The following is a 26,113-nucleotide window of genomic DNA, read 5'->3' as shown; positions in this document are numbered from 1 at the left end:
TCTCGCCTTGCCGGAGGACAGCCTGCGGGGCGTTTCTCCTCAGAGCCCCGGCCCCTCTCTATTCCCTCCAAACCACCGCTCCGGACCAACGCCCCCGCGGGCGACAGACTACCTCAGTGAGTCGAGATGCAACCACCCGTCGAATCCCCACCCTGGGACTCAAATCCTCGCTCCGCAAAGGATTCCGGGAAAACGCCACGGGCCAATCTAAAGCTCAAGAGGGTAGAGCGGTTTCTTTGATAAACGTGAAATATGCCCAATGAGAGAAGAGGACTAAAGAAGCTTCCGCCAGGACAGGCAGGGCTTGCACAATTTCAACCAATCTAGTTCTAGACACTTAGAGAAGTGTCTATCTTGTGGGAGGTCCTTGAGGCCGCTGAGGTCGCTGTTGTCTGTTGAACGGCTTGTGCAAGTGGTGCTACTAGGGGGTAAAAGTCGTTCTTGAGAAGAACGTCTGTGTCCGAAGAGAAAATGAGTTTAGCTCTGAGGTCGGTAATGAGGAGGCGGCAATGCTCTCCACACCCCGGCAGCGGGTCCCAGGGCGGGTGTAGAAGGGAGGCAGTTTGGGGCCCAGGCGAGGAAGGGGGATGCAGTTTGAGACGAGTAAGAGGAACCTCGGCCACTGTGTTGCCGGGCCCGCACTTTTTATTTTAAGGGATCAGGCGTGCCGCAGGTGATGAACCCCGTGCTTTGCAGTGGAGGTAGCTGTACCTATCAACGCTTTAGGCTTGGAGCAAGTGAAAGATGGGCTGTTTTGTTGCAAATAGGCTGTAAACTATCGCGATGTTTTTCGAGGAATCAGGCCATGGAACGTCCCTTGGTTCAGTTACTCCCGCCGGTTTTACGGCCACAACCTCAGCTGCGGTGCTCATGACATATTTCCGTAAATTTGGGGAATAATACTAAACTCCTCGCCCTTCTCCTGGGATCTTGGTTTATGGTATTCATAGAGACCCGAATTAAGAAAATGTGTTAAGTTTCTTTATCTCACAGTTCGACCTCTAATCCTGTTTCCCCCTTCCCCAGCCTGATCTAGATGTTTAACTCCATAGGGACACCACTTTTAAAAAGGATGGGGTCAGTTGCTGGTCGGTTTTGGTCTTGGCCACTCGGTGTCATTGAAAGAGAAATGATGACCCCGGGGAATGTCCGTCTTGTCTGCAGTCTCTTGTGAAAGACCTCAGCTTTATCCTACTTTTTCTGGCCATCTCTGGTTTGGTTTGGTTTGGTTTGGTTAGTTTTGGTAGAGTATCAGAGAAGAAAAATTCAGCAAATAGACAACTTATAATAAGATCAACTGGGTTTTATAGTTTAACGTTTTACAAAATTTTTTCTTTCAAAAATTATACGTGTTGAAGCAGCCCCATTTGAAAATTTGGAAGACTTAAATGTGTTAGGGAAGACATTCCCAGCTTTTAAAATACATTAAAAAAAGGTTTTCCAGAGTTTATGAGAAATTAAATATGAATTTTCATTCTAAGAGAGATTTTAAGACCATTGACTCTTCACATTGTTATATAAAATGAGCACAAATATGAGGTACCTTTTTGATGTTTAATAGCCATGTTATGTTTGGACTCAGTATTTTGGCTGATTTGCTAATATCACTGGAAGAAATAATAAAAGTGCCAAACTTTTGGAAATAAGTAATGTAAGAACATTTCTAACTCATAATGCTAAAGTTTTTTGTAACTTAATTGATAAATTTATTTTTTTGGTAGTAATTTTGATAAGTCAGTTGTAAAACACTATCAAAAGCAAACCAAATATATAGTGATTGTCAGTTATGAATTTTATTTTTAAATAAACATTATATTGCAGAATGATATGAACAGTAAGTATGGACGCTTTGGTTTAGGAGGACATTTCTGACATAAAGTAATTTATCTTAACAGTTCCTGCTTCTTCCACAGCAATATTAGTGGGAATAAATACAAGGCTAGGAGGAAGGAATATTAGGTCTTCATTTTTTTTTTTAAATAACCTATAACACTTCCCAGTTTGGGGGAGTGCAAATTTATAGCAGCTTGAACTATGCAATGTAAGGAAAATTTCTTCGAAGCATGTAAGGAAAAATTCTCTCTCAAAAATAACGTCTTTTTAAGAAATGTAGAAGGTTCACTGACTAAGGTTTATGGTTGCATTTTTGAAATCTTGTTTTAATCATTTAGAGACATAGGAAAATAGAGTTTAAGTGGGCTAAATAGACTTTTTTCTTTTTATTTCATAGAAGTGAAATTGTAGACAAAACAAAGAGGAAAAAAAGAAGGGAACTCTCTGAAGAACAGAAACAAGAAATTAAAGATGCTTTTGAACTATTTGACACTGACAAGGATGAAGCAATAGATTATCATGAATTAAAGGTAATAGTATACTTTAAAATGCTATACATTTTGCTCTGGCTGGTGTGGCTCACTGGATAGAGTGTTTATCTGCAAACCAAAGGGTTGCCAGTTTGATTCCCAGTCAGGGCACATGCCTGGGTTGTGGGCCAGGTCCCTAGTGGGGAACATGTGAGAGGCAACTACACATTGATGTTTCCTGTCCTCTCTCCCTCCCTTCCCCTCTATAAAAATAAATAAATAAAAATCTTAAAAATAAATAAAAGTGTTATATATTTTTTCTGATTAAACGATTTACATGTTTGACAGTTGGTTAAGATACATTTATAAATAATTATTTTAACTAAACTGGTTTTAGAAATATGAAACCATTTCAAACATTCACAGTTAGGTGTGATAATAAAGTTGAATAGGCCCTGGCTGGTGTAGCTCAGTGGATTGAGCACGGGCCTGCGAACCACACAATCTCGGTTTGATTCCCAATAAGGGCACATGCCTGGGTTGCAGGCCACTTCCCAGCAGGGGACTCACTAGAGGCAACCATACACTGATATTTCTCTCTCTCCTTCCCTTCCCCTCTAAAGATAAATAAATAAAATCTTAAAAAAAAATAAAGTTGAATAGTACTAGGAACATCTTTTTAGAAACTCCTCTTCACATGGTAAAATAAGTAGTATATTGTTTTATCATTATTTATTTATTTATTTTTAATTCTGGCCCAAGGATTTTCATTGCTTAGAGAGAGAGAGAGGAGAAACATTGATCCGTTGCCCTCCTGTATCTGCCCTGAATGGGGATTGAACCTACCACCTGGAATCAAGCCCACAACCTTTTGGTGTATAAGACATTGCTCCAACCAACTGAGTCACTGGCCAGGGCTAAAATGAATAGTTTTTTAAAATGTAAACATATGTTCCTATGGAGGGGCTTATTTTTCATTCACATAATTAAATTTTTTTAAACTACAGGATTTAAATAGCTCTTACTATATTCTTTGGCAACTCTTTTTTTCAGTTGGGGAGTCTTGTTTTTTCATTTGAACATGTTTGTAAACAGAATCTCAACCTACTTTCTGTGCTTCAAACAACATTGATGAATGATGTTGATACTCTTAAGAGGGGAAAAATGTCAACTTTAAGATCTGGAATTATTTACAAAGATACAAAGGGAAATTGGTGTTTAGGATAGTATGGATCAGATGCTCAACACAATGAGAAAAGTAGCTATTGTGTAGCTTGTTGTTTCTCTTTTTCCATTTTCCCCCCAGTTACCCAGTGTTTATCAGTGTTTTCTTTATAATGTCTCTTTCATTTGTTGTCATTTTTATGATCTTAGATTGGGATCTTATGTCATACCTGGAGCTTCATAAGTGGTTTCTCCATATCTAGTTCACCTTGTACATTCATCTTATAAAATCTTCTCCCCATATTGCTCATTGCTTGTAAACCTTTACTAGCTTCTCAATGTACACTGCATAAATTTCAGGTGGTTTTGGTTTTCACTAACTGTTCCCCACACTTACTAGTATCTACTCTTGTTCTGTAACTGCTTGTTTCCACCTGAGCTCTTCCTATTCAGGTAAGATAAACTGCTCTGTTCACTTTTCTCAAACTTAGTCTCTATTTTGGTGTCTTAATACCAGTCATCCTTTCCTAAATACTCTTCTGTTCCAGTTTATCCATGTATCAAGGAACAGCTTGAATCTCTCCAAGTAAGATTTCTTTAACCAATAACATGTCTCTCCTTTATACTATGGTAACAAGGTTTTCTTTCTCTAAAGTCAGGCTCATGTACTACTTGATCATGTAGAGTCTGATGATAGTTCTTATTTTGATGTTTTTTAAATATCTTATAGTATATTACTTTTTAATATTTATACTATGCCTTTTTTCCATTTTGGTTTTTAATCCTTTGAAAACAAGTAACTTGTTACTAACATCTGTGCATTAAGTCAGTGCATTGTATAATATATTCCGTAAACACTCATTGATTGGTTTGTCATATAAAAAGGGTATATAAATTTAACAAATTGTCATTTATTTCAATAGTGAAGAAAAACTATCTCTTTTCTATTTTGGAGACATAAAACCTGCAAACAAATTGTATGTTTTATTAATGTACCATTATCATCTTTTAAATTATAAAAATTTATTTAAGAATTTGAAATTGCTTTTTTGAAAGAATGTTTTATAATTTGCTTTTCCCTTTTAATCCAAAAGGTGGCAATGAGAGCCTTGGGATTTGATGTAAAAAAAGCTGATGTACTGAAGATTCTTAAAGATTATGACAGAGAAGCCACAGGGAAAATCACCTTTGAAGATTTTAATGAAGTTGGTGTGTATTTAATAGTCTTTGTATCTAGCAGTTGTTAGGAAATTATCTGGTCAATGTCAGTATTTTTTAATTCTCTGGGATATAGAATTCTGTTAATGAATATTGTTGTATATGTGGATCTTATGGGTGTTTTGGGGGTTACTTTTTATATTGATTTTCAAAGAAAAAAGATTTATAGCTTCACTATAGGGTTTATTCTTTTGTTTTTTGTCCTGAAGATTGTAACTTAGGAACTGTCGTGTAGTTTTTTAATAGAAAAATGTCTTCCCAAGTACTGTGTGTTTATGATGAAACTAAAAGGGTGGTCAAAAAATAATATTTTCCCAGTGAAACAAAATTTTGGCCTCCTTTTGTTTGGAAAATATTTCCCAAGAGCATTTGGTCTGTGATTTTTGCTGGCAATGTGGGAAAAGGGGAAACCTGTACCAGTTGCTGTCTTTGGCTATAGATAAAGTTCACACGTTCAGGTTGACAAAGCTTATGAGGGGATACATATTCTTGATGACCTTGATCTTGGTGAATAAAGTCATTTATTTAAATTTGCCAGTGGGGAGAGAATTATAGTAAGAGAGGCAGTTGGCAGCCTGGAAGCAGAAAACATGTTAGAAAAACCAACTAAAGATGATGTGTCAGTGAGGGCTGAATATGGGTAAACTTTTTTGTAGTTGATTTTAGTGAGTTATTTATAGCATGTATATGTATATATATGGTCTGTCCAGAAGGTATCCAGCCATGTAATATGAAAAATAGAGACACTTATTGAAGAAGACATAAAGTACAAGAAACATTGTACATAGGACAGTGCTGCCTCAGTCCCCTTCAAAGTAGGCACCTTGGGACCTCACACAGTTCTCCCAGTGTATCTTCCACTATTCAAAGCACTCTGCAAAATCCTTTGTTGGAATTGCCATCAGCTGCCCTTTCGTGTTTTCCTCAATCTCATCAACTTTCTGAAATTTCTTCCCTTTCAAAGGTGATTTTAGTTTTGGGAAAAACCAGAAGTTGCAGGGTGCCAAATCTGTATGGGGGCCGTATGGGGGCTGAGTCACCTGGGGGATTTGAAATTTTTTCAAAACAGTTGTCATGAGACATGATGCATGAGAGGGCACATTGTCTTGCTGAAGCTGCTAATCACTCGTTGCCCATAACTGCATTCTTGACTCAACCATCTAAATAGTTTCTGTGGAGGAAAGTTCAAGCTTAACACAAAAGTTGATAAAGATATTGTTCTACTCGATCAGTCATTTTGAATGCCACAGCCACACAGTACACAAGCTCATTGGCTCTACTGCCCCCACTGACTAGTACAGTGAAGCCATCACTGTTCTTCCACACACATTCCAGTCTACTCTCCTTGGCTGCTGAGTTTTATCAATGTTGCGCAAACTGTTCTTGTTCTATGAACAATGGCTGGACTTTTTCCAGATAGACCTTTTATATTTTTGAATCCTCCATTCAACTGTATACATAAATGACTCTTTTTTGGAATAGAGGATTCTGGAAGGCAAAGACTTTGGTATTATGACTTATATTACCTAGGATTTTACTCATAGAATTTTTGCATATTTAGGTTTGTTTTTATATTTGTATTTTAAGTATATTTTATTGATCATGCTATTACAGTGGTCCTATTTTTTCCTCCCTTTTATCCACCTCTGCCCTGCACCCCTCCTCCTTCCAGCATCCCCCCCACCCTGGCTTAGTTCATGTCCATGGGTTGTACATATAAATTCTTTGGCTTCTCCATTTCCTATACTGTTCTTAACATCCCCCTTCTATTTTGTGCCTACCAATTATGCTTATTCTCTATACCTTTTTCCCCCATTCTCCTTCTCTCCGCTGATAACCCTCCATGTGATCTCCATTTCTGTGATTCTGTTCCTGTTCTCGTTGTTTGCTTAGTTTGTTTTTGTTTTTGTTACATTTTTTAGGTTCATTTGTGACTTTATTGTGAATTTACTGTTCATAGTTTTGATTTTCTTTTTCTTATATAAGCCCCTTTAATATTTCATATAATAAAGGCTTGGTGATGATGAACTCCTTTAACTCGACCTTATCTGGGAAGCACTTTATCTGCCCTTCCATTCTAAATGATAGCTTTGTTGGATACAGTAATCTTGGATGTAGGTCCTTTCTTTTCATGACTTTGTTTTTTTTTCTTTTCCTTTTTTTCTTTTTTTAATTCTTATTCAAGTACAGTTTTCTGTTTTATATTCCCAGCCCTGCCCCCCGCAGTGCTCCCCATCTCCCTCCCATTTCTGTCCCCCACCTTAATTATTGCCCATGTGTCCTTTATACTTATTCTTTCCAGCTCTTCTTGCATGCAGTGTTCTTTTGAGGAATCAGCTGATAGTATGGGAACTCGTTTGTAGGTAACTGTCTCCTTTTCTTTTTCTGCTTTTAAGATTCTCTCCTTATCTCTAATCTTGTATAATTTAATTATGATGTGTCCTGGTATATTCCCCTTTGGGTCCAATTTCTTTGGGACTCTGAGCTTCCTGGATATCCTGGCAATCTATTTCTTTTCACTAGATTGGGGAACTTTTCCTTCATTATTTGTTCAAGTAAGTCTTCCATTTCTAGTTCTTCCTCTTCTCCTTCTGGCACCTCTATGATTCAGATGCTGAAACATTTAAAGTTGTCCCAGTTAAAATGAGGTTCCTAAACCTCTCCTCATTTTTTTGAATTCTTGTTTCTTCGTTCTGTTCTGGTTGAATGTTGATTTCTTCCTTTTGTTCTAAATCATTGATTTGAGTACTGGTTTCCCTCCCTTCACTGTTGGTCCTGTATATTTTTCTTTATTTCACTTTGTATAGCCTGCACTTCTTCCTTTATTTTGTGACCATACATTATCATTTCTGTGAGCATCCTGATTACCAGTGTTTTGAACTCTGTAGCTATTAGCTTGGATATCTTCTTGTTGATTAGTTCTATTTCTGTAGTCTTGATCTGTTTTTTCATTTGGGCCATATTTTTTTGTCTTGGTACATCAGCCTGGATGAATGTTTCTTTTTTAACTCTTTGGTTGTTAGACTTCCATAGACTTTGATTTCTGACAGTTATGGTTGTTTTTTGTTTTTAAATTGGTTTTGTCCTTCTTTTGGTTGTGCAAGGAAGCGAAGTGTATCTATCTATGCTTCCATCTTGGCTGGAAGCCTTTATAATTGGGTTTGTTTTTGTTAAATTAATTTTCTACATTATGGTACCACTTTATATGGGTCATAATATAACCATATTATATAGTTATTTTTTCAAAATTTTTGAAGTTTAGGGACAAATTCAATTATATTCACGCACAAACCTTTTATTTTAAATATTCAGCCAGAAGTAATATGAAAATCAAAAAGAAATGAAAATTAGTACATATGGGAAAATAGAATTATATCATGTCATTCATATTTTAAAATCTGGATATTCAAACCAAAAGTGAAGAAGAGGGAAGTTAAAGGATAAATCTAAAAAAGAAAGAAAGCACAGCACAGAAGACCCCCAATTTATGAACTAACAGATTACTGTTTGGAGAACTATCTTGTTGTCCCTTTGAGTAGAGTATTTCTTTTCTCTAACTTGTAGAATTATAGATTTGAGAAACAGGAGGGCGCCATCTCTATTCTCTCAGTATCGAAGTGCTCCTGGAGTTTATGATTTTAGGCTAGGATTTATTTATAGAAACAAGGTGTTAAGATATAGGGGAAATGATACTGTTAGGAAAGAGTTATAAATCAGGTACATTTGGTACAATGCAGTGTTTAGCATGGGTGATGTGTCACTAGATTGCCTGACTTCAAATCCTTTTCTTTTAAATATATTTTATTGATTATACTATTACAGTTGTTCTATTCCCCCCCTTCATTCCCCTCCACCCACACACTCCCTCCCCCACCATTCTCCCCCGCTTAGTTTATAACCACGTGTCTCAAGTTCTTTAGATTCTATATTTCCCCTACTATTCTCGCCCTCCCCCCTATCTATTTTCTACCTACCATCTATGCTATTTTCTGTGCCTTCTCCCCCCTTCTCCTCCTCCCACCCCCCTGTTTCTAACCCTCCATGTGTTCTTCATTTCTGTGGTTCCACTCCTGATCTAGCTGTCCTCTTAGTTTGCTTTTGTTTTAGGTGTGGTTGTTAATAACTGTAAGTTTGCTGTCCTTTCACTGTTAACATTTTTCATCTTCTTTTTCTTATATAAGTCCCTTTAGCATTTCATATAATAAGGGCTTGGTGATGATGAACTCCTTGAACTTGACCTTATCTGTGAAGCACTTTATCTGTCCTTCCATTCTAAATGAAAGTTTTGCTGGATAAAGCAATCTTGGCTGTAAGTCTTTGGATTTCATGACTTGGAATACTTCTTTCCAGCCCCTTCTTGCCTGTAAGGTCTCTTTTGAGAAATCCGCTGACAGTCTGATGGGTACTCCTTTGTAGGTGACTGTCCCCTTATCCCTTGATGCTTCTAGGATTCTCTCCTTCATTTTGGTCTTGGCTAATGTAATTATGATGTGCCTTGGTGTGTTCCTTCTTGGGTCCAACTTCTTTGGCACTCTCTGAGCTTCCTGGATTTCCTGGAAGTCTATTTCCTTTGCCAGACTGGGGAAGTTCTCCTTTATTATTTGTTCAAATAAGTTTTCCACTCGTGGCTGTTTCTTTCCCCCTTCTGGTACCCCTATAATCCGGATGTTGGAACATTTAAAGATGTCCTGGAGGTTCCTAAGCCTCTCCTCATTTATTTGAATTCTCATTTCTTCATCCCTTTCTGGTTGGATGTTTCGTTCTTCCTTGTGGTCCATTTCATTGATTTGAGTCCCCATTTCCTTTCCATCGCTATTGGTTTCCTGGACATCTCCCTTCATTTCAATTAGTTTAGCCTTCATATGTTCCTCTAATTTGTGACTATAATCAACCAGTTCTGTTAGAATCCTGATAAATAGTGTCTTGAATTGTGCTTCTGAGAGTCTGGCAATCTGTTGGTCGCTGAGAGATATTGGCTCTGGGACTTTGACTTTCTCTTGCGCCATCTTTCGGGCTGTTTGTTCCTGTTCGGTAGCAGGATCGGAGCCCTAGGTCTTCGCTAGAGCAGGGCAACTAAGTTGCTGGGTTGTGACGTGGTATGTGGGGGCGGGGTCAACAAGGAGCAATGGCGTCCTGTCTGCCGCCTCCCGCCGCGGCCCCACAGGTGTTGCAGCTGCCACTGTTACTGGGCCCACGTGTTTCGTCCCACTGCAGCGAGTGTGCCACCACTGTCAGCCCTCGCCCCCTGGGGCCTGCCTGGTCCGTCTCACTGTGCGCGAATGTGCGACCTTGGTCAGTCTGCCCCACACCCTGACTGGGTCTGGGCTGCCTGCGCACCTAGGTCAGGGGATCTTTCCTGCCCGACCCTGCTCCGCTGCTGGCTCTGCCCCTCTTACCATCCCGGTTGAACAGTTAGTTGTTGTCAGACTTCCGTATAATTCAGTTTTCTGTTTTTTGGCTGTGTCTTTGTTCTCCAAACCTTTGTTGTATTCAAACTTGGTTGTGGGAGAAGGCGCAGTGTTTCCACCTATGCCTCCATCTTGGCGGAAGTCCTGCCTCACTTCAAATCTTGATTGTGCCACTTACTAGCATTGTTACTTTTGGTCATTTTACTGGGTGCCTGATTTTCTGCTGTGATGTAGATAGTTGTAGAGCTTCATGGGGTTCTTTTGAAGAATAAATGCATTAATAATATGTAAAGTCCTAAGTACTATTAAGTATTTGTTGTTATTACTTTAAAAAGAGTTTTTATTTTATTTGTTTTAATGGCTGGGAATAATCATATTACATCACTGGAACATAAAAGTATTCTGCATATATTTATATTTTTCTGATTACCTTTTTTCATAGTTGTGGGCTATTTTAAGTAGTAGATTATTATCATTAATACTTTTACTAAATATTATTTCATCTTAAGTGAATATAGTTTTGTAAGTGTGATTTTATTAGCAGTTGAAGCCAGAGTTCCATGCCCTCCATCTTTCTGTGTTACTAGTAGAGCAGAAATACTGGATCCCTTATAGAATAAAAGCCCATGGCTGAATTTCAGCTCTTCAAAGATTGACCCTTCGACAGGCTCAGCACAATACTTGAGTTGTGTCCTCAGGCTACCTGTTAAGAATACTAACTGTCAAATAAAAATTTATTAGTGTTTAGGAATCAAACAGTCAGGAACTATGTATTCTCCCTATTTGTTAATTATTTTTGAAAAATAACTGATCAAAGATGAAAGAATATATGTTTTATCTTGGGACAAGTAACTCCAGATCAGAACATTTGAGTCTTAGCTTAAATGTTGTATGATATTTCTGGATGAAATCTGACACTTAATTGTATTCTTCCCAATACTTGGAAAAAGTATTAAAATATATTTGAGGTAGGTTTAGAATATAGACAGCCTGTGGCTAGTGAGTGTCATAGGTGTTTTAGGAATTGATGCTTTAAAATAAGACCATAATCAGTGAGATGTTAGTATTCCATCTATTTTTTTGGCATATACTACTTATTATTTCATTGGCTATATAGAATAGGATGTTATTGTTTTTGTTTTGCTTATTTAACAAATATTTGCTAAATTTTTTGGCATTAGACACTGTGGTGGGGTGAGGGAGGGAATTAATTTAAGTTATTAAGAGGTTCTTTCAAGGAGCTTACTAATTATAGGTGACCACAAGGTATGGTGCCACATGGTAAATTATAATTTTGTCTAGGGAAGGAGTTGCCAAACTGTTAGCCCTAGGCCAAATTCAGCTGTTGCCTGTACACTGCCACATCCATTTTTTTATGCTTTTGTGCCACCAAGGCAGAGTGAGTAGTTTAGACAGACACCGCACCCCCTGCCCGCCTGCCACCCCCCCAAAAAGTCTGTAATATTTACTCTCTGGCCTTTAACAGGAATAATTTGTTAATTTCTGATTGGAGCAATTGAAGACTTTGCAGAGGGGATTTGTAGTTTAAGCCTTTGGGAATATGAGTTAGGATATCATCCCAAGGAGAAAATTGTGGATGGAGTAGAGGGAGGCATTCAGGAAGAGAAAACAAAGAGTGGTACCTTTGGGAAACTAGGTAGTTCCCTGCTCTAGAGCTTAGAGAAATGACTAAAGAGGTAAGATGGAGTGAGATAGGTAAAGTCTTGCATAACATGTAGAATTTGGACTTGAGTCAGCAGGGGATCATTGTTAGTTTATAAAGAAGAGTAAAAGATAAATTCATTGAGAGTATTAAAGATGAGTTGGAGGGAAGAGAGACTGCAGGCTAAAAATAATATATGTTTTATGCTGAAGGTGTTGGGCATGAAAAGGAATAAGTTTAAAAGTAAAAAGGTAAGTAGCATCCTCAATCTCTAGGATCTGATCACTGATTAGGTTTATGGGATTGAAAATTTCCAGCTTTTCTTTTTTTTTCTTTTTTTTTAATTCAATAACATTTATTCTTTTTTTATAAAGATTTTATTTATTTATTTACCTTTAGAGGGGAAGGGGAGAGTGAGAGAAACAACAATGTATGGTTGCCTTTTGTGTGTCCCCTGCTGGGAGTTGACCTGCAGGGAACCAGCCTGCAACCCAGGCATGTGCCCTGACTGGGAATCGAACCGAGATCCTCTGGTTCGCAGGCCTGTGCTCAATCCACTGAGCTGCACCACCCAGGGCCTTCAGCTTTTCAAATATGGGAAACTGTCTGTTAACAACAATCTCATCCATTTGTGGTGGGGCATTGACAGCGGTCTTGGTGATGGCAGAAGGAATTTTAACTCCAAAATGTTGAGTTTATAGTAACTGGTATTTTTGCAGAGAAAAGTGAGGTATATAGTTGAAGCTACATTTCTAACTTTTCCTTTAATGATTTTTGATAAACTTTTAATGTTATATTTTTTAATTTGTTGTACTTTTAAGTGATTTTTACAAAGTGTAAGGCTTATTATTTTGAGGAAGTACTTTTCTGATAGTGTAATTAAATCATTTGGAAAGAGTGACATGGACAGAAATTTGTGAAATACCATAGACTGAACCCACCTTAACTGCCTGCATGTCATTTGACTTATTTTCATGGAAAGAAAATGTATTTCTTATATTTAAATTCTATTCTGTAGAACAGGAATATAACATGAAGACATGGAGAGTCACCATAAAGTTTAATATTTTAGCTGTCCAGAAAGATGGGTATTTAGAGTTCCTAAGGAAAGTTGCATTCTAAGACAAAGTATTGATAAAAGATTGTGCAAACACATAGTCTGAAGTAACTAACACAATTAAAGCACTGGTAGGAGAAGAATTTATATATCTTGAAGCCCCATCTGTTCCTCAGATCACCCTTTTGCTTCTTTAAATACGTTAATACTTGAAGCAAGCTGCTTTTTTGGTTCACCTGTCATGTTAATTATTTAATTGGTGAAGAAAATTTCTTAACACTTTTTTTTCTTGTCCTGCTTTTTGTTGGGACTAAATTCAAAATAAGTTGAGTATGAGCCATAGAGCTAAGTGTGGTATTTTATTTTGGTGTTATGGCTGTATATATGCCAATTCCTTTTTGACTGAATATTTATGAGCTTTTATGATTTGCATACTTATAATAATATACTTCAATTGGTTACTTGGTAGACTTTTTGGATAAAACTAATGGATAAAAGAAAACTTGAATATATGTGTAGATGATTTAACATTGTCTTGAATAACCAGGTGCTTATTCTAAAGCTTATTCAAACATGATGAAATAGCAAAATAATAATAAAATATTGGTGGTTTGAATTGATTTTTCCTTTTGGGTACAGTAAACATATCTGTACTTTCCATATACAAGCATTTGTGAGTTTTTAATGATTTTGCAAACCTCAATAGGATTGAATTATTTTTAATGACACAGTGAAAGTCATAAATACCTTTTGTGGTAATGATAGACTCACAGAATTACTTCAAAGATTTTACTTAGATATATTTTCAGATTTTTATCTATATACCATAGATTTCTACATGAGTTTTGTTGTTGTGAGTATTAAGAATGGTAATATTGAAAGTATTGAGTTAAACGAAATTATGTTATTACATTTAGTATATTAAAATGTATTGATACTTTCAGCTATAGAGTTGTGAAATTACTCACTTAATTTTAGTTGCTTATCTGAAATTATTTTGCTGCACAAAATGAGAGCTCCTTTCCAGACCTTTTTTTTTCCTCTGCTGTCTTACTGCAGTTAGATTTGATTCTTTTAATAACTACTCATATTTTGGAAAACCAACAGATTCTCCTAGTCATGAAGGTGTCAGTGGGATTTTCAGTGGGACACTGTCTGAGATTGTGTCTGTATCAACGATGGCAGTGTGTTCTATTAATTTTTCAGTGTTTGTTTTAGTTGGATTAAATTTGAGGAACAAATAGTGTCACTATTAAGTTTAGCCAGCAAACATCTTTTATCTAGTTAGTTTTAAATTTTTTGTTGGTACAACATTTCTCCAATTAGGTCATGAATTCCTAGACTAATAGATAAATATGGTATAGAATTCCTTTTATTTTGACTTTGTGCAATACAGTTTTGCTTACTCTTATAATAGGATGAATTATTGATATTGTAAAGGTTAAATTTTAAAATATTGATTTGATTTTTCTAATTCAGGTTTATCTCTGGCTTTTTGGGCTTTGATTTGGCATTTTATTAATCAAGGTAAATGTTGACAGATTCGCAATTTTACTTCTCATCTAGTGCCTTTGTGATTATAAAGGATAATTAATTTATTTTTTCATGGAGAGGTTGATGTTTTAAAATTATTTATTTATTTATTTTTAGAGAGAGGGGAAGAAAGGGAAAAAGAAAGGGAGAGAAGCATCATTTTGTGGTTGCCTCTCATGCGACCCCTACCGGGCATCTGGCCCACAACCCATGCATGTGCCCTGACCGGGAATTGAACTGACAGCCATTTGGTTTACAGGATGGCACTCAGTCCACTGAGCCATACCATCCAGGGCAAAGGTTTATTTTTTATCTTCCTTTTTTTTTAACTCTAGTGACAGACTGGATATTGGAGAGAGATCCACATGAAGAAATATTGAAGGCATTTAAACTATTTGATGATGATGATTCAGGTAAAATAAGCTTGAGGAATTTGCGACGAGTTGCCAGAGAACTGGGTGAAAACATGAGCGATGAAGAACTTCGTGCTATGATAGAAGAATTTGATAAAGACGGTGATGGAGAAAGTAAGTTTGAGTAAAACATATTCCAGGTATTTCTGATACATACATCTAGTAAGTTTTTCTAAAACCGCATTATTTTCAAGATCTTTTACAAACTAGTATGATTGTTCATCCTGTAATTGGTTTTTTGCATAAATATTTTCTATTTTTGATATAGAATGAAGCAGGCCTTTGAAAGCAACTATATGCATTGTAATACGATATTTCACACTTCAAGAAGATAGTTTTCTTTGTGGGTGAAACATTACCAAATTTCATCCACTTAGTAAAATTTCAGTTATTAATACCTTCTTCCTCAACATGCATGCACTTCTAAATTTTACTAAGTTCTGTTGATTTTGTTCTTCATATGTTCTGAATCCGTTTTATATCTTTATTTACTACTGGTGTCCTAGTTCAGATCCTAATTTCTTTTTAGGAATGTTATCATAGCCTCATTATTTTCTTGGATGCCTGCTGGGTACTGTGTTGTATGTGCTGATTGGTGCTACACAATAGCAGATGTGGTCTCTGCCCTCACTGACTGAGTAGTCTTTTGTAGCTTCCTAATTGCTCTTCATGCCTATAGGCCTCTGTACTCTTCCTAATTCAGTCTGTTGATAGCATTCTTTTTTTAAAGTACAGGTTTGATGATGTCATTTCCTCCTTCAAACACAATGATTCCTCAGTTCATTGGGCCTAAAGTTCAAAGCCCTTTTATGATCGGTCTTACCTTAAGTATCTAGTTTTACTTCCCACTTGTAGTCTTCCACTTTTTTACTTCAACCTTCACCTCCCATACATACACCCTTTGACAAAATACATTCTGTCTTGAAAACACTATTTTATGCTGTGCCTTTTATCATTTCATTCTTTAATCCTAGAATATTCTAATTGCTAATTTTTGTCTGCTAAAATGTTAGTTGTTCCCACAGGTACATTTTAAACTTTATCTTTTTCTCAAAATCCTTTCCCAGTGGCCTCTGTATGAATTATGAGACTTTCCTTAAGGTCTATAGCATTTAGAGGGACAAATAATTTTGACACTTTATGCACTGCCTTCTCTTCTATACATGTATATATCCAGTTCTGCTGTAAGCCCCTTAAGAGCAGTGTGGAATCACATAGTGTGAAAGGCCTGAGACTTTGGAATCAGGCCTGCATTTGAATGGAATTTCTACCATTTACTTTGTTGCTTTGTAATTTTATGTAAGTTTTCAGCCTTTTTTTGAGTCTTAGTTTTTCCATTTATAAAAACGAGAATGATAATATTGCATAGGGTTGTTGTAAGTATTAAGTGAAAATAGTTGATGGTGCCTAGCATTAAGGATAAGCTTCTTTCCCTTTCTTTTTTGTCTGGGCTAATATTTTGCATTTTTTAACATGAGTGCTCTAATATTTGCTGACTTAAAGCCCTGAGCTGGAGTGTGTTTAGTAGATATATATTAATATAGTACCCACTATACATATATACTAAATTATACATATATTTCTTTGGCAATACTGGCATGCTTTAATAAGGAGGTAAGACAATAGCAACTATCAGTTCAGGTTTGTAGATTGTCCTTTAGAATTGTACATTAGTGTGCTTTCTCATGTATGTGTGTGTGTGTGTATTTGAGAGCTACAAAATTTTTCTGTTTTTTAATACCAGCATTTTGAAGGGGGTTGATATAGTTACTTATATTTTGAAACAAAGATGATTAAAACTTGAGGAAATTTAAATGATTTCTTAATCTTGCATGCTAATATTTTGGATTTAGAATCTACCACCTTAATATGTAAATTTTTGTGTGTGTTTTCCCTAGCTGTTGTTACCCTAAATTAGCTTTAAAGGAACGTAAAGGTACTATCTTCAGTGACATAGAGAATCTTGATATATCTATTTCATACATCTTTAATGATGTGTCAAAAGATCAGTTTTAACTTTATTTTTACTGTACTAGTCACATGCAATTAGATTTCAGTTACTAACTTCATTTGACTTTAGAAGAAAATATTAATTAGGAATCTGCCTTTTAAATTAAAACTTGAAGTGAAACTTTGCTTAGAAAAATGTGTCCATTTCTTCATCCCTTGTTGTATTGCTCTGGCTGCTGCTTTTGAATCTCATAGTTCACATCTGTACTTCTTTGCTCGAAGATTTATTTTAATGCATCCTTAAAACATTTCTTACTTTAGGCCTCTTTGCTTTATTACTCCACTTTGTCACCGTACAACTGTTTCTTGGGTATCCTACCATCGTTTATTCAAGTGACTTAACAGGCAAATAACTTTTTTCCCCAAGTGTTTGATTACAAATCAAACACAGCTGATGCATAGTCTTTCATTATTAAGATTTGTTTTGGGGAGAAGAGGGCAGTCTTATATTAAAATCGTGTTATCCAGTAGTTTTCAGTCTGAAGTATGGGTCAGCCTTCTTAGGTATTGCGTAAGGTCTGGGGGTTCATGTATGCATCAATATTGTCTGTACAGCATACGAATAACAGTGCACATATGTGCATATACTATTTTTTATATCTGTAAATGCTACTGTGAATGATACTTTGCAGAATTCGTAGTACTACTTGACATTTATTTTTCAGACAAGACATACTAAGTATTCAGAGTAGGGCAAAAGTAGGTTTATAGTTGTTTGTATGGAAAATAGCACAATAATTAACAAATAATAATAAAAATAAACTTTTTCATTTACTCACAACTGTAAACCTACTTTTGCCCCATCCTGTAGCTGTGAATATGGCAAATTTAGAAAATTATTGTTGAAAGACATTTATGTGCAGAAACAATGAGAACTACAATTTTAATCCATTTAGTCTGGCTTTGGAACACTGCCTTAATTTAAATGGATCTCTGCAGCTATATGAGAATCTGCCTATTTTTGAAAAAGTTGAAACATATATTTTATAATAACTTGTTAATCTGATTACTTAATTTGTATTCTTTGACTATAAACAGTTTTGTTTAGATATAACGTACTTTCTTTGTATATGTTAAACTGGTAAAGATCATAATACTTTGCTGCCTTTTTTTGTAGACTTTAGTAAGTCTTTTGTGTATGAATTTTTCACACTGTTCAGAATTTAAGAGCAATGAAAATATTTTTATTGTGTATATTAGAATAATAAACATGAGTGAATTAAAGGTAAAGAAACTATAATATGGAATATAAATAAAGCTGTGGTGATGATACAGAAAGAATCCCTTCTTCACTGTCTCTCCCAATATATGTAAAAGAAAACAAAATATATATTTTTTGGACAAATGGAAACAACATTTAAAAAGCCAAAGTGGACTGTCTTATAAATATGATGAGAATTAACATATAGTTAATAATAACATAGTTAAATATGATTATTCTTATGCCACTTAATTTCCATGCCACTTAATTTGCCACTTAATTTCCATGAAAGCTTTTGTGAAGTAAGTACAGTGTTGTACCTATTCATGTGTAGGATAGTTGCCCCTGTAGATAAGGAAATTAAAGCTCTGAGAGATTAGTAATAACCTTTCCAACACTGACACTGGGCTAATACACGGCAGAGCCAGAACTCAAACTCAGGTCTCCATGATGACAGCATGGTTTTACTCTGACGCTGTATTGCCTCTTGTGCTGTAGAGTTAAATATGAATTAGGTGTCTATGTTTATGGAGTTTTACAAATTGCATACTATTACAGGAAGCAGTGGATTAGTAAAATATTCACTTGGCACATCAGATGCTAAAACTTGATTTTTTCCCCTCCAAAGCCAGATGGTCTCTGAGCTACTTATCTACTTAATTTCTCCAAATTTCTTTATTTTAATGACATGTAATATGATATATTCTATGAAAAGATTTATTAATGAAAATTTTGTTTAAAAGGTATTATAGAAGAAAATAAAGTATATCATTTGATCAGTAAATATTTTATCAAATGCCTATTTTAGAGTAGGTATTATGCCATATTTATTAGATATAGGAACTTGATAGAAGATATTGTTGATAGAGAAGGTTGTAAAACCAAATGTACACAGTTATCACAGATTCTCTTAATTGTCTGAATGGTTTACTCATAATAAAGGAGGTTGTTTAATTTCCTTGGCACTTTTCTTCAATTTTCCACATTTCTGTTTTTAAATATTCTGTTTTGAGGTGTGAAATGCTCAAACAGTTCAAAATACTTTTGAAATGTTACAATACTTTAAGGTGTTTATATATAAATAATAGAAAAAGTAGGCATTTCTTAGTTTTAGAATAATAGGAAGTTGAATTTGAAATTCGAGTATTGAGATTTTACATTTGAGAGAAAAGTTCTAGATATTTAACAAAACATAAATACTTTTCGAATATTTTAATTATGGCTGTATTATACTGTTAAAATGACTTATATCATTCTAAGGCTTTCATTATATTGTTTTTCCTTAAAAACATCCTCTTATTTCCTGTTTTGGTCTACATGCGTCAGTCCGTATTGACTAAATCGGGGATTCTTAAATGCAGGGGCATAACAATGAAATTGTTTAAAGTTTTTATATATTTTATGTTCTTTTTTAACTCAGGAGAGAGATCATAGCTTTCATAAAATACTGAAATGAGTTCATTTAGCTGCAAAGGTTAATGATCACTACCACAATTTGTAAAGATTATTGAAAGTATTTTGAGTATTACAGGTTTTGTATTGTGTTCTGTGTCTGTCATAGTGCCTTGTAAATATTCAGTAATGCATGGATCCATGGTTCTTCCTCAGCTTCTGGAGAGCTCATTCTTCTGAACTCTTTAAATCTTATTTTTGCACTATTTCTGTCTTCAACTGTTTTTTGGGTGGTGTTCTCCTACCTAAGCTTTCTGTCCACCAGTCAAACCAAATCCTGTATTTTTATTTTGGATCCCAAGTCAGAATTTATTTGTACCTAAATTTTTCTCATCCATAGTGATTTTTCTCATTATAATGGGTTTTTTCAACACTGATATGTACTTTCATTTTAATTATCATTCTTTGTGTTATACAGCATATGTTCTCTGTTTCTGGTATAAAATGTGACTAACATGATTATTGAAATTGGTTTTCTATGTGGTTTCTGAAACCAGTATACTTTATTATTGCTGATGTACATATTCTATCTCAACTTTTTAGTTGGATAATCATTTCTATTTATTATGAATCTTCTTACACAGGGGAAAAAATGTTAAGATTAGTATAGTGAACACCTTTATACCTTCTACCTAGATTCAGGAAATAACAATATATTCTATTTGCTTTATCTATAGTGTGTATTTTTTTCTGAATGACTTGAAAAATATATCATGAACTTGGCCTCCCAGTATTTTAGCATGCATATACTAATAATAAGGACATTAGTTTTCCCAATTATGATATCATTGTTAGTTTTAAGAAAATTAACAATTTTATATCACTTAATATCTTCCTCACTTCAGTTTTATGATACCCTGAAATAGGAACCCTGGTGTTTGTTTTTATATAGTACATAACTCTTAGTATGGTGTTAGCATTCACTAGGCACTTAAAAATGTTTGATTCAGTGGTGGTTTTTCATATATTGCCATCAGTATTTAAGACTTAGGACCAACCTAAAAGATTATCTCTGTAGTTCCATGTTTTCAGAGGCAGAGATTGAGATGCAGAACTGTTCTGTGTCAGAGCTGTGATTGGAATCAACGTGTCTTTTCTCTCATTGTAGTGTTCTTGTTATCATTATCAAAATTACCATTCCTAACTTTTGCCTTTTTAGAGTATGTGTTTAATCTGGGGGCTCCATGGGTCCTGTTTTACAAAGGGGAAGTGTTCTGCACATTTCTGTTAATAATTCATGTATGTGTGTGTGTTAAAATTTATATTTAATAGATTACATTAATATTACTTATTATCACCTACTATTTCTAGGTTGCTTTCTTAAACATTATGCTTTGTAAATTGGAGGTTCTTATTGAATTTATTTTATAATTTTGGTAAACTAACTATTAGTCTTTTATTTTCCTGCATTTGCATCTATATATTATAGTATTTCCTTTGTAATTAAGATTAAATCTGTATCTTTTAAAATTGTAATTTCTCTGGATATTTTTGTTGTATGGTTTACCTGGTTTCAATTAGGTTTTCTTTAAAATAGGATTTTAAATATATAAAAGTTCAAAAACAACAATTTGATTTTTTCTATTGCTTATATGTTTTCATCTTTTAGAATTTTGATATACATGCATGATATATTTAACTTATTTAAGAAGGAAGGCTTTGCTAAATGAACTAGTAGAATAAAGAAACTAGGCTTTGATTATCTAAAAATTAACAATTTCAAGCTTTAAAAACCATCTTTGCTAGTATATACAAATATGGTTATGATGGAGTTTTTTATAACTTATAAAATGTCTTTTCCTAACATTATAGAATACCAGTTTATATTATATATCACATTTTATATGTTTCTGCATTCATGAAGTTTTATTTAGTAAACATGTTCAACCTCTTAGAAAAGAAGTAAAAGTAAAAGCTATATTTGGTATTAAGAATTTATGTAATATAAAATTTAAAGTTTAAGTAACAGTATTGTTCTCTGAAAAATATTATATTTCTGACTTACATTTTCTTTCTTATCACAGTAAATCAAGAGGAGTTCATTGCTATTATGACTGGTGACATTTAAAGAATTACAAGGAAAAATACTAAGAATGTTGCAGTTTTCATCTTATATTCTATTTTTGTGCTTGGAGGCACGTGGAAAAAAACCCAGCTTAGTTCTTTTTTCCAAATGGACCAAAAATAAGCATCTTATGTATTCCTATTTTACTACTGTTAAGTTTCTTTGTATGAAAAGTATTGGTAGCATTCTAATAGTTCATAGCTTTGTAATTAAATATAGCTTTTATATATAAAGTTTAAAAAATTGAATCATGTGATACACATTATGTGAGCATTTTTTATTCAGCATTAGTCACTTTCATTTTGTGCACATGTTTTTTCGACTTTCATTAATAAAATGTTTATTTTATTAGTATTTTAAAGTTTTCTAATTTTCTGTTTTATTTTGATTTCAGATATCTATTAGCTCTCAATAGTATCTTTCTTAAATCGTTTCTTTTTAATTTCTGGTTTCAGAAACAAAATTGAAATACAGATAGCAATAGAATGGCATATTTTTCCACTACAAGTTTGACATTTTATATTTTCTCACACGATGAGGATGCAATATAAACATAATTCCTTTTTTAAGAGGCATGAGTGTCAGTTTGGAGGAAAAGAGTATTGTGCATATAGATCTACATCTTCATGTATTATGTTTTGGTGTCTTAACGTAAGTTATGAGAGTTATATATGGATATTTCCTTAAACTAATTGAATACAGTTTGAATCGTCTAACTTCTTGACAAAATGAAATATTTAAATTTTGGAATTTTGTTTTGTTAAGATAATTATTCTATTATAAACATCACAGTGATGCAAATAGAAAACTAAGCCACAGAAGTCATTTAAAGCTATGTTTTACATGTTAAAGGGACATTCTGTGATTCACGAGGAAACAGTGGAGACAGACTCTGCAGGTATTGGTGGGCTGGCTCTTCTTCCTGTTAAAGGTTGTGAGGGGGAGACAATTATCTGAAGGAAATAGGTAGGTCATTAGGGAAATGATATTTATACTGATCTTCCACTAACAATCCAGTTTCTGGTGGTATGGGCTTTCCAGGAGGAAAGTTGAATTGTCTATTCCAGTTATGTTTCCCCAGATTTCTTATTTTAAATGTAAAGAAGAGTAATAATATGAGGCACTTTAAATATTGTGAATCTCCTAGAGTGTTATCTAAAGAGTTATCAAATAGACATTTAACAGAAAAATCAGTAGGAAGTAATAATAGCAGTGGTGACATTTCAACAGTTATCTAGATAGCAAGGTAATTGTGCACCATATTAAAATTTAATTTTGAATATGAGATCAGTGTTTATAGTAGTACAATATCCATGGCAACAAATAAACTTAGAAATTTAAAAAGTTTTATCAGCCTTAGTGATGAAATGCCTTCTATGTCTTGATCACAAAATACCTTGATTTCCAGGAAGTTGAAGAATTAAATTGAAAGTGAAGAACAAAGAATAAATAAAAATAAATTGAGGCTTGCTAGTCTTCTATCACTTGATCGGAACAAATAATCTAAGCTACTTTTTGTTACTTACAGAGATAACTGCTTTATTCTTAATGTTAATACTCTTGGGATACTAGCAGTTTGTTCCTGTTGGTTAAGGGAAGTGTGCTTACCTGAGTAGTTTATGTTTGTGGACAGTTTCTCCTACAGAAAGGTATGAATTATGCTCAGGTTTTTTCCAATGTTAGTGATCAGTAACTGAAGAGGTGCAAGGCCAATAAAATTGCTTAGTATGTGTGGCAAGAAGAAGAAAGTGAACTTCCTGTAAAAAAGAACGTGGAGGTGAGTATTAGTCATATTTATGATTATAGTTGTATTATGCAGTGGCATTTCATAATGTAAGAAAATATCTGTTTCTTGCCCTAAATGGTGTGGCTCAGTGGGTTTGTCCATCATCCTGCAAATCAAAAGGTTGCTGGTTCAATTCCCAGTCAGGGCACATGCCTGGGTTTTGGGCCAGGTTTCCAGTTGGAGGTGCATGAGAGGTAACTGATTGATGTTTCTTTCCCTCTTTCTCCCTCCCTTGCCCTCTCTAAAAATAAATAAAATCTCTTTTTTAAAGAAAATACCTGTTTCTTGCTATACTTGCCCAGTACATTGCTGTTTGATGTGGTAATCTTTGAGTGTTTGGCATTTCTCAGCCAAGATCATTACGTTCTCCTTCATTATATATCAACAGAGTCTACTTTCTAAAGAAGCTATGTCTCTGTTAGCAGCTCTTAGATTAGTGTCTGGGAATAGGTAGCTGTGATGGAGGGGAAATAAAAAACATTTGTTACGTGCTTAATATGTGGTAGGTTCTGTTCTAGGCTTACTTCTTTATTGTAGGACATTTTATGCAGTGCTTGTAATGGAAGATTTTCATACTTATTGATGTGACAAAGGCTTTTGGTTAGCAAACATTGTGATGAGTATATTCCAGTTGTGTGACTGTGGCCTCAACTCCATTAACTGTCTATCTGGTGCTAAAGGCTGGAAGTAAATTCTCTTGATTTACTAGTGATGTGTTTTCTTCAAAGATTTACAATGTTCTGAAAACCAAGGTGAAGAAGACACAATATTTTCAAAAATCACTTAAAATATGTAATTACATTTAAATTACACAAGCAATACATAAAGACATTTTATAAAGGAAAAGTTCTTTTTTTTTTTTAGCCCCTGTTCTCATTTCTATTTTTTTCTGAATAGTATCAGTGTCAGGCTTCAGACAGGAACAATGAGCAAACAGGAAACAGCAAGATTCCACCTCCTGCCGTCCTGTTTCACTCTTCTAGTCCTATTAGTGGAGCCTACAAAAATGCAGCTGGCAGAGGAGAAATGTAGTTTATACAGTCGCAATCCCAGTATTACACGGTTGAGTATAGAATAATGGTTGGAATTATGGGGAAAAAATAGCTTAAAAACCAGCACAATTGACCATACATTTTGTCATCTGAACTCCAGGCTATTTGAATGAAGAGGATTGTGGGAGACTATTATATGGGGCAACATGTAGTTCAGGACTGTTTTGGGTGAACTAGGAGATGACTGGGAATAGTAATCATTGTCATTTTAGAAAAGATTATTTCAATCTGTGCTTATATGAAAGTATAAGAATAAGATTTTTTGTATGAATATTGTATGCATTCTACTGCTAGATTTTATAAAGGAAATATCTTTTTAAAAAATTAATAACATTAGGCCCTGGCTGGTGTAGCTCAGTGGATGTGAGCACGGGCCTGCGAACCAGAGGATCCCGGTTTGATTCCCAGTCAGGGCACGTGCCTGGGTTGCAAGCCAGTTCTCAGCAGGGGACGCATGAGAGGCAACCATACGCTGATGTTTCTCTCCCTCTCTCCTTCCCTTCCCCTCTAAAGATAAATAAATAAAATCTTTAAAAAAAAGGATTAATAACTTTAAGTGCTGCTGTATTATTCCAGGCACACATAGGTATTTGTGTACATTATATATTTAATCTTAATAACCTGGGGTAGATACAATTAGACAGTCTGTTTTATACTCAAGAAAATCAGAGCTTAGAGAGTGTGACTAGTTTAAGGTAAGAGGAATTGGAACTGGAATTTTATCCTAAACTTTCTGACTTTAGAGCCCACTCATAAGCACTAAATTTTACTGTCTCCTTACAATGACTTTTGTAGACTTATTTCAAGATGTAAGGGGTCAGACCTTTAAAAACAAAACTGAAAGGTAGAATCTGGAATTGAGAAGCTTAGCAGCACAAGCATTTATTGAACACGTATGCTTAATCTAGCATGGCGGCATTCATTGTATTGTGTTATTCCATGTGAGTTAGTGTTTGGTGTCAGACCTCTGCAGCTAGTAATTTCAAATAGTCTGTTTTTATAGGCAGAGAAGCAACACATTGAAAAAGTAGGTGTTTGGGAAAGAAGTGTATAAATTACAAATACAATATTAAGCAAACATTGAGAAATAGGTAATGAGTAGTGAAGGTTTATGCAAACATAAAAAAAGGTTTGCATTTTGAGAGTAAAATTTAGTAAAACACTTTTTTTCAATTAACCTTTGTGGAGAAGATTTCATTTTGGAGGATTGCTTGAATGAAGAAAGAACTCTTAAATTCTTAGTGAGAAATGGAAGGAAATTTGGGTTTAGGAATATGATTGGTGAAAGGATGTATGAGGCGATCTTTGTGGCACCAAGTTGAAGAGAAGGAGGGTTTATGGACTTGTATCTAATAGACTAAAGCAAATCTCTTGATAGGTCTCAGGGGAAGTGCATTGGACAGAGAGGGGATCTTTTTAATATTATAGTGAATTGTGCAGGATTGGGGTTGCAAGCAGGAATTTTTGGAATGAAATAAGGGAGTCGTCTGGATGATAGCTTAGTTCTGTCTTGGAGACCTTGGTTAAACAGCCTAGGCTCATCCATTCAATTGATAGTAGGTAATTCATCTACATTTCCTGATTCTGAGTTCAGTCATCTGTCATCCTATAGTTAAAGCATTCATTGGGAACTTCAAAAATCCTATGGAAGATTGCCAAGTTTAATCTAAAACTAGTGAAACCAATTCTCTGGTTTATGTGAGAACATTCTTATATTAGAGTTACTCCTATGTACTCTAAATATTAAGTATTATTATTAATACCTGTCTAAAAGTTTAAATTATGCTT

The 26,113-nt window shown here is 34.7% G+C and overlaps 1 protein-coding gene across 1 annotated transcript; it reads left to right on the top strand.

Annotated features, from left to right (window-relative positions):
• Window positions 1-357: 357 nt before the first annotated feature.
• CETN3 (centrin 3) lies at window positions 358-21,592 on the top strand. The gene is made up of 5 exons (XM_037032267.1): window positions 358-488; window positions 2,231-2,363; window positions 4,562-4,676; window positions 14,682-14,873; window positions 21,447-21,592. The coding sequence occupies exons 1-5, from the start codon at window positions 472-474 to the stop codon at window positions 21,488-21,490; spliced, it is 501 nt and encodes a 166-aa protein (XP_036888162.1). The 5' UTR covers window positions 358-471; the 3' UTR covers window positions 21,491-21,592.
• Window positions 21,593-26,113: the final 4,521 nt, after the last annotated feature.

The sequence above is a fragment of the Sturnira hondurensis genome, unplaced genomic scaffold, assembly GCF_014824575.4.
Source record: "Sturnira hondurensis isolate 20B ecotype Veracruz unplaced genomic scaffold, ASM1482457v3 Scaffold0021354, whole genome shotgun sequence".
NCBI lineage: Eukaryota > Metazoa > Chordata > Mammalia > Chiroptera > Phyllostomidae > Sturnira > Sturnira hondurensis.
This window is presented reverse-complemented; position numbering and strand designations above follow the sequence as displayed.

Excerpts from the sequence above, each read along its gene's own strand:
- CETN3 (XM_037032267.1), top strand. Across the intron at positions 2,364-4,561 it reads TAGATTATCATGAATTAAAG|GTGGCAATGAGAGCCTTGGG; the intron begins GTAATAGTATAC and ends TTAATCCAAAAG. Across the intron at positions 4,677-14,681 it reads TGAAGATTTTAATGAAGTTG|TGACAGACTGGATATTGGAG; the intron begins GTGTGTATTTAA and ends TTTTAACTCTAG.